This window comes from Rana temporaria, chromosome 1 (assembly GCF_905171775.1).
Source record: "Rana temporaria chromosome 1, aRanTem1.1, whole genome shotgun sequence".
Lineage (NCBI taxonomy): Eukaryota > Metazoa > Chordata > Amphibia > Anura > Ranidae > Rana > Rana temporaria.
This window is the reverse complement of record NC_053489.1, coordinates 470,203-479,312: the sequence shown is the minus strand read 5'-3', so window position 1 is coordinate 479,312 and position 9,110 is coordinate 470,203. Positions and strand designations below refer to the sequence as shown.

General features: G+C 50.0%; 1 protein-coding gene across 1 annotated transcript; it reads left to right on the top strand.

Annotated features, from left to right (window-relative positions):
- Positions 1-893: 893 nt before the first annotated feature.
- LOC120917995 (5,6-dihydroxyindole-2-carboxylic acid oxidase-like) lies at positions 894-8,626 on the top strand. The gene is made up of 8 exons (XM_040329677.1): positions 894-929; positions 2,609-3,020; positions 4,399-4,721; positions 5,714-5,918; positions 6,446-6,613; positions 7,136-7,315; positions 7,641-7,787; positions 8,151-8,626. The coding sequence occupies exons 1-8, from the start codon at positions 909-911 to the stop codon at positions 8,336-8,338; spliced, it is 1,644 nt and encodes a 547-aa protein (XP_040185611.1). The 5' UTR covers positions 894-908; the 3' UTR covers positions 8,339-8,626.
- Positions 8,627-9,110: the final 484 nt, after the last annotated feature.

Sequence of the window (9,110 nt, the reverse complement as noted above, 5' to 3'; positions counted from 1 at the left end):
CCCTCATAATGGGGCACAGCGGGTGTACAGACCCGGGAACTCGGCACAGGGATGGTGGGAACCCCTCATAATGGGGCACAGCGGGTGTACAGACTTAGGAACTCAGCACAGGGATGGTGGGAACCCCTCATAATGGGCACAGCGGGTGTACAGACCCAGGAACTCAGCACAGGGATGGTGGGAACCCCTCATAATGGGGCACAGCGGGTGTACAGACCCGGGAACTCAGCACAGGGATGGTGGGAACCCCTCATAATGGGGCACAGCGGGTGTACAGACCCGGGAACTCAGCACAGGGATGGTGGGAACTCCTCATAATGGGGCATAGCGGGTGTACAGACCCGGGAACTCAGCACAGGGATGGTGGGAACCCCTCATAATGGGGCACAGCGGGTGTACAGACCCGGGAACTCAGCACAGGGATGGTGGGAACCCCTCATAATGGGCACAGCGGGTGTACAGACCCAGGAACTCAGCACAGGGATGGTGGGAAACCCTCATAATGGGCATCAATGGAAGCTCTATGGTCTCTACTGCCATGTGACCCGACTTCTAATACATCTCCATCCTGCAAATAATAATCGTCTAATGAAGTCAGATGTCTGATAAAGGTTGTCATCCTGAAAATGCCGGCTTCCTGGCTGCATCTGGGTTCAGTAGGTGTGGGTCAGAGGCCAGAAAGAAGCATGCAGCCAGTGAAGTCAGTCCTATCTACATGAGTCTGTGTCTTACTTTGATGATTGTGGAATATGGGGAATGTGGGGAGAGACTTCTATCTCTGATCCCTTTATATCCATCATTAGAGACTAGAGAGAGATATAGAAGCCCCGCCCAGGAAGGGTTAATGGTCTCATTGATCTGATTGGTTGGCAGGTGTGATAAATAGGAGGGTGAGGGGGGATTGTACTATGTGTGTCCTGCTGGGGGAGGTGAGTAGATTGAATGGTGGAATGGAAGTGCTGAGGGATGGTATTGGACATATGGGGATTGGACTGTAAATGGGTCGGATCGGATTAGAGAGGTTAGAAATTTGAGGATTGGATTATAAGGTTTTGGGAAAAAGAGGGTGGTGGTGGGGATTGGAGGGGTGATGATTCAGGATTGTAGCGATCGGAGGAGGGGGTGGTTTGAAATTGTAGGGTGGGGGGGATTGGAAGGGAGGTTGGGAGCGTAGGGTGGTTTGGGGGGAGGTTGGGAGCGTAGGGTGGTTTGGGGGGAGGTTGGGATCGTAGGCTGGTTTGGAGGGGAGGTTGGGATCGTAGGCTGGTTTGAGGGGAGGTTGGGATCGTAGGCTGGTTTGAGGGGAGGTTGGGATCGTAGGCTGGTTTGAGGGGAGGTTGGGATCGTAGGCTGGTTTGAGGGGAGGTTGGGATCGTAGGCTGGTTTGAGGGGAGGTTGGGATCGTAGGCTGGTTTGAGGGGAGGTTGGGATCGTAGGCTGGTTTGAGGGGAGGTTGGGATCGTAGGCTGGTTTGAGGGGAGGTTGGGATCGTAGGCTGGTTTGAGGGGAGGTTGGGATCGTAGGCTGGTTTGGAGGGGAGGTTGGGATCGTAGGCTGGTTTGGAGGGGAGGTTGGGATCGTAGGCTGGTTTGGAGGGGAGGTTGGGATCGTAGGCTGGTTTGGAGGGGAGGTTGGGATCGTAGGCTGGTTTGGGGGGGAGGTTGGGATCGTAGGCTGGTTTGGGGGGGAGGTTGGGATCGTAGGCTGGTTTGGGGGGGAGGTTGGGATCGTAGGCTGGTTTGGGGGGGAGGTTGGGATCGTAGGCTGGTTTGGGGGGGAGGTTGGGATCGTAGGCTGGTTTGGGGGGGAGGTTGGGATCGTAGGCTGGTTTGGGGGGGAGGTTGGGATCGTAGGCTGGTTTGGGGGGGAGGTTGGGATCGTAGGCTGGTTTGGGGGGGAGGTTGGGATCGTAGGCTGGTTTGGGGGGGAGGTTGGGATCGTAGGCTGGTTTGGGGGGGAGGTTGGGATCGTAGGCTGGTTTGGGGGGGGGGTTGGGATCGTAGGCTGGTTTGGGGGGGAGGTTGGGATCGTAGGCTGGTTTGGGGGGGAGGTTGGGATCGTAGGCTGGTTTGGGGGGGAGGTTGGGATCGTAGGCTGGTTTGGGGGGGAGGTTGGGATCGTAGGCTGGTTTGGGGGGAGGTTGGGATCGTAGGCTGGTTTGGGGGGAGGTTGGGATTGGAAGGTTGGGAGTGGTGGTTGGGATTGTAGGGTGGTTGTTTGGGATTGGTGGGTGGGTTGGGATCGGGAGGTTGGGAGTGGTGGGTCATTTGGGATTGTTTGGTGGTTTAGGATGTGGTGATTGGGAGGTTGGGATCGTAGGGTGGGTTGGGAGTGGTGGGTGGTTTTTGGATTGTAGGGTGGTCGTTTGGGATTGGGAGGTTGGGATTGTAGGGTGGTGAGGATTTGGGTAGTGGAATGGTAACATGTGCAAACACTGTAGATAGATAGTGGAGATTTGGGGGGGGGGCATTATAAGGGAGTACAGAGGTGGGAGATTGGGACTGTAGGGATTGGTGGGGTTCTGGGGGGGCATTTATTTGGATGTATTGTAGAGTTTTGTCCCCAAGGTTATAATGAAGGTGACCTCCTATTCTTGTATCTGTTCTAGAACCACGACTGTCCCGGAACCATGTCGCTCTGTAAATCTTGGGGTCCCCATGCTGTAGTGTTGGTGGTCACCCTTCTTTGGGACTTGGCTTCTGCCCAGTTTCCCCGCCAGTGTGCCACCCCAGAGGCCTTGGCTACCGCAGAGTGTTGTCCCGGCCTCTACCCTCAACGGTCTCCAAATCCCAGCGACCTCTGCGGCTTTACCGTGGGCCGTGGGCGCTGCATGCCGATCACAGTGGACGCCAGGCCTCATGGACCCCAGTATAAAATGGAGGGACTGGACGACCGGGAGTTTTGGCCGATTCGCTTCTTCAAAAGGGCTTGTCTGTGCAATGAGAGGTTCTATGGACACGACTGTGGTGGCTGCAAACCTGGATGGAGCGGAGATGACTGCGATCGGCCCGTTGTTGTGGGTGAGTAGAAGGAAGACTAGAGTTGTGTCTATTTCACTGATATCCAATCATTCTGCTTCTTCATCTGATCAATGGAGACCTCAGATGTCATGTGCGTGGCTAGAAGATCCCAGACACTCCATCTCCGGTGTGGCTGGTTGTCCCGAATGGCAGAACAATGGACACCAGTCACTTGGCTGGAGATCAGAACTTCTCCAGACATGGAGGGTCTCAGAACTTCTCCAGACATGGAGGGTCTCAGAACTTCTCCAGACATGGAGGGTCTCAGAACTTCTCCAGACATGGAGGGTCTCAGAACTTCTCCAGACATGGAGGGTCTCAGAACTTCTCCAGACATGGAGGGTCTCAGAACTTCTCCAGACATGGAGGGTCTCAGAACTTCTCCAGACATGGAGGGTCTCAGAACTTCTCCAGACATGGAGGTCTCAGAACTTCTCCAGACATGGAGGGTCTCAGAACTTCTCCAGACATGGAGGGTCTCAGAACTTCTCCAGACATGGAGGGTCTCAGAACTTCTCCAGACATGGAGGGTCTCAGAACTTCTCCAGACATGGAGGGTCTCAGAACTTCTCCAGACATGGAGGGTCTCAGAATCCAGTCACCCAACACCTCCCATATGGGGGAGATGCAGCTGGTTTCCTCTCGGCCTAAATCTTCAGGAAGACCAGTAAGGAGGGGAGATCTGCTTCCTTCCACCCCCTAGGAATCCTTGTAACCTGTAGACCCCCCTAAGGCCTGTGAAGGTAAGTCCCACCATGGTTGGTGACCTCTCAGGGGGTGAAAGCCCTGTAAGATGTCCCCAACCTAGACCATCCTGATTCCCCATGAAATGTAACCAAGGATGATGTATCACTAGCGCCCCCTACCAGAGCGAGCGCAAACGGGAATGATGAGCTGAGCGTTGGGTTCGGATGGAAGTTGAACCAAATGTTTGGGGTGTTTGTCATGGAGGAACAAGATGGCTTCCTGCTGTCAATGGCTGCTATGGAAGCTGTGCCCCCACCACATGCTCGGCAACACCGGACATCACCGGGCACATTCACCCCCCTGGCCAGGTATTGCCCTATGCTGAGAGCATGTGTTATTCCAGAGGAATGGTGGGAGCTCGTTACCCATCCCCCAGGCCATGCAGAGATTTAGGGTCTAGTATGGCTTCCCAGTTCTGACAGTCCACTAGTAGCTGGATAAAGTGAAGGATAGACCCCCCCCCCCCCCATTATGAACTGCACAGGTGTACATAGAACATGACCTATGTGATGTCATAGCAGGTTTATCATGAAGCCATAAATGCCACACCCACAAATCTGAGACTTCTGGGGAAGATATTTGTGGCTTCCAATCATCTCCTGTGACAATTCCGCTTTCAATTCTTGTCTAGAAAGAAGAAATATTCTGGCCTTGAATGATACGGAGCGCCAGAATTTCATTGATGCCCTCCACCTTGCGAAGAACACCGTCCACCCGGATTACGTCATCGCCACCAGACACTACGATCAGCTGATCGATCCCGAGAGGAACGCCACTCATTTCCAGAACATCTCCATTTATGACTTCTTCGTCTGGACTCACTACTACAGTGTCAGCAAAACCTTCCTGGGCCGGGATCAGGGCAGTGCTGGAGGGATTGACTTCTCTCATGAAGGTCCGGCCTTCCTCACATGGCACAGGTTCCATTTGCTGCAGCTGGAAAGAGACATTCAGGTAAACTTTAACCCTTTCTGGGAGGGCCGGGAAATGTTACCCACTTGTCGGATCTGTTTCTGTATTCGAGGAAGGGGGGGGGCCCCCCCATCATCTGATATCTTGTACCCTTTGGTGTGATATGGGACGGGCACATAAAGCTATTTATATGAAGTGTAGGAGTCCTGGGGGGGGGGGGTCACCAGTTACTTGGGTCAAAAGCTCATCATTGGTGGTCCTCAGAGGGTGAAAGATGGGATTGCTTTGCAATGTTCCTCCATGGATAGGTTGGTCATGAGATGAGTTCATTCCCATTGCTCTCTGCTACGGGGGATGGTGTCCTCACCGATATCTGATAAAAGTGGGGGGGTATTGAAATGCATTGTAAGATATCTGCTGGGATCACATGACCAGAATACACAACAAGTGACACCAATGGTTATGGTCTATGGATGTGGCTAGATAAGGCTCTGTACGTCTTTAACTGTTTGTCCCAACTTGAAAGACTTTGCCTATTTCCTTACCAAGAGAGAATGTCGGTCAGTCCATGACAGGGAGAGTGAACTTGGTTTGGACCGGCCTTCCTCAACTTTTCATAGTGGAACCCTTCATCTTTATGGGCTCAGGGAATGCCAATTATCTACAGCTCACTCCCTATGGTCACTGGTCATAATGCTCCTTGTATTCATGGTCATTGGGAATAATCCCCCCCCTCCCCCATTGATTGCTCATGGGAGGCAGAAGCTGCTCGTTGCTTGAGGAACCCTTGGGAACCCTATTTGAGAGTCGGTTACTTTCCCTATTCAAACCTAAAATGTTACATTTTGGTTGAAGTCGGACTTTTGGATAGTTGGTGTAAAATCCTAGTCCATGGTGTGTAATATACCCCATTAGATTAACTTGTATTTGGCAAAAAATAGGCAAATTTAAATTTTAGTGGTGGTTTATGTAGAACTAGATGATGAATCGGTGGCTCTAATTCTCGCTCTTTCCCCATCTTCTTGTGTCTGAAGAACCTTCTGGAAGATCCCTCGTTTTCCTTGCCTTACTGGAATTTTGCCATTGGTGGAAACCGATGTGATATCTGCACTGATGACCTGATGGGTGCGAGGAGCAATTTTGGAGGAAATCTGCTGAGCCCAAATTCTGTCTTCTCTCAATGGAGAGTTGTTTGTGAAGATGTAGAAGACTACGAGAGCCTCGGAACAATCTGCAACAGTGAGTACATGGGGGGGGGGGGGGGGGGATTGTCGCACATGCAAGATTGGCTCTGATTGGGGAAATGAGAACCTACCTTATGCAGCATGACCTGAATTGACTCCTCATTAAACTGGTCATACGTTGGTAGAATTTTTGTTAGTAATTTTTTGTTTGGTTTTCGACCGGATTTGAGGCTGTGTGGTGTGTTTTTTTTTTTTTTTTTGACACATATATTCAAATGCAACATGAAAATCGTTTTTGAATTTCAAAAGATGGCTATATTTCTATTTTATGGTATTTGGATCCATTTATATTCTATTAGCATATAGCGGTCTTCCCTAATTCAATCCAGCAGCTGTCGGACTCCTCTGCCATGTTTCACTTTTATACCTTACTGTATTTATTGCAATGTTTCCTGTTTGTAAAAAAAATTGATTAAGGATCCTAATCAAAAATTGGAATTTTGTTACCAATTGTGATTCAGAATGAATTGCACATGTCTAGTATGTATGGTGAGATTAAATCCTTCATTTCCCAATCTTCAGGTACAGCTGGAGGACCAATCCAGAGGAATCCTGCAGGAAATGTGGCGCGGCCCATGGTGCAAAGACTTCCCGAGATGGAAGAGGTTTTGCTTTGTCTGGAAGTAAATTTGTTTGACACGGCGCCATTCTTTTCCAACTCTTCTGAAAGCTTCCGGAACACGATTGAAGGTACAGAACACCCAAAACTCTGGGATGACTTTCTAATTGGAGGCTGAGCTGGTGGTCTCTATAATACAGGGGTCTCCAAGTGTGGCCAGTGGGCCAGATGTGGTCATTTGCATGTCTTTATGTAACACTTGGGGCACTAGTCTCATTGCTTCAAGACTCTTTCCTCTGAATATGAATGGAGAGGCTCCATTCTGTCCACCTACACCAACAGAGGAGCATAATTCTCATTGATGACAATGGTGGACCCTATTCCTTCCACTGGCACCAATGATGGAACAATTCCTCCTCCTGATGGAGAGATATCTCTGGCCTCTGACTTTAGGACAGCCCTGATCTAATATGAGGCTGTTGCTGCCATTGAAGGCTCTGTGTCGTCCATTGATTTGTATAACTGAAAGGACGGGTCCACCTGGATGTTATGGGGCGGGAGCATCAAACGATAGTCCTGTAGGCCTTTACCATGAGGTCACTGAGGAAGGGTTTTTGTCTTCATGTATTAATGGTGAACTTCTCATTCCACAGGGTACAGCGAGCCGTCTGGTCAGTACAACCCAACAGTCCGAAGCCTCCATAACCTCGCTCACCTGTTCCTCAATGGTACAGGAGGACAGACCCACATCTCTCCCAATGACCCGATCTTTGTGCTGCTGCATACCTTCACAGATGGCGTGTTTGACGAATGGCTGAGGAGACACAGTGCCGGTACGATCTGTAGGGTGGAGGGTAGGAGTCTTGATGAGCTCTTCCATACTTGTAGTAACCAAGCTGTGGCGGTACACATTGATATGAAATCTTTGCCCAAATTCTAAAGTTATGGAATTGTAACTGTAAGCCGAGCAATTGTGGTTCTTGTAGTCCTGCTGGCTTTTTCTAGTAGCTGCATAATCTGTACATGGACGGCTCCTGGGGTCCATTCTTGGGTTTGGAGCCAGGCTGGGTCACTTCTAATTTTATGAGTACAGATACTACAATTGAATGATTTTGTCTAAGTCAATGGTTCCATAACTAAGGACTGTTTTTGTTGTAGATTTCACACAGTATCCCCTGGAAAATGCTCCTATAGGCCATAATAGACGACACAATATGGTTCCCTTCTGGCCCCCAGTGCCCAACAGTGAGATGTTTGCAACTGCCCCAGAAAACCTGGGCTATTCCTACGACATTCAGTGGCCTAGTAAGTATCGTGTCTGAGAATTCTATATTGGCTTTTATTTTATAGAAGTCTAGTCTTTCCCAGGTGTCCTTGATGATCTCCTGTCAAGTGCTGCATTATGTGCCGGGTGACTACTTTATGATCATGACCTCCAAGAAGTGGCTTTATTCCGGGGGGGGGGGGGGGCTGAATAAGTGTTGGGTGTCTATGCTGGAAGCACATTCCCAGTTGGTGACGGCTCTGGGCCTCCTATCCATCGGGAACCAGTAGGGGAAGAGGAGAGATGGTCTTGGCTGTGAGGAGAATATTCTCTATGAACCTCGGTGTTATGACTTGTGATTTGTAATGTAAAATTGAGGATTGGTAAACTTTTCTCTTTTGTAGGTCGCCCATTAAGACATGAGGAGATTGGGGTAATAACGGTCATAGCGGCCTTGGTTCTTGTGGCTGTGATCTGTGCCGTTACCTGGTGGACCATCCAGAGAAGGAACCGGAGGAATGAAATGCTGGAGCCCCTCCTGGCAAAGTCCTTCCATCGTTATTGTGAAGAGGAGGATGCTGGGAAAGTGTGATGTCCGGGGGAACGATGTAAACTGGATCTCCCAGCTGGGGATGGTCTCCCTTGTTCCTCTCCTGCCGTCCAATCATGGAGTCTCTGATCACTTTCTCCTAGCAGAGCGTCCCGGACTGGATCTGCCGTCTCCAGCCAAGGATCTCCAATAATACAATGTGCTGCTAATCACCCCGGACAGTAAAAGTGCTCTAGGGGTTGTGTCTTTATTGTACTCCTAGGAGTGGCTCCAGTAATGGAAGTGTTAATGTTACACATGACCTAATAAAAAAAATTATAAAACCAATAATTGTCTGAGTTTCTATGAAGATGGATACAGGAACAGTCATGGTGCTGCTCTTGTATTACATACAAGCCCTCTAGGCAATCAGATTGTCCATAATTAATGTTCCCGTTGGATATGGAAGCTTCCATACAACATTTCTATATGTGGAGATGTTCCCGCGGCTGCTTTTCATTCTACAGGTTTTTCCCTGACCTGTGCTGAGAATGTTCTAAAGGAAGCCTGCTAGAGGAGCCAATGAGATGGTGGGGCCTGATTGGTTCAGACCAAGTTTTTAGGTTGGTGTGGTTGTTGAAGTGTGAAATTTTGGTGGTTTTGGGTTTACACGTCACATGATCTCTGGGGGCTCTTGAGAATTACCTGCGTTTTGACTTTCCTGGATGCTCGGTCTAGAGCAGTGATGGGGAACCTTGGCACTCCATTTCCCATGATGCTCAGGCACTCTGCAGTGTAGTAGAGCATCATGGGAAATGTAGTTCTAAAACATCTG

Excerpts from the sequence above, each read along its gene's own strand:
- LOC120917995 (XM_040329677.1), top strand. The coding sequence starts at position 909 with ATGTGTGTCCTGCTGGGGGAG. Across the intron at positions 3,021-4,398 it reads CGATCGGCCCGTTGTTGTGG|AAAGAAGAAATATTCTGGCC; the intron begins GTGAGTAGAAGG and ends ATTCTTGTCTAG. Across the intron at positions 6,614-7,135 it reads CTTCCGGAACACGATTGAAG|GGTACAGCGAGCCGTCTGGT; the intron begins GTACAGAACACC and ends CTCATTCCACAG.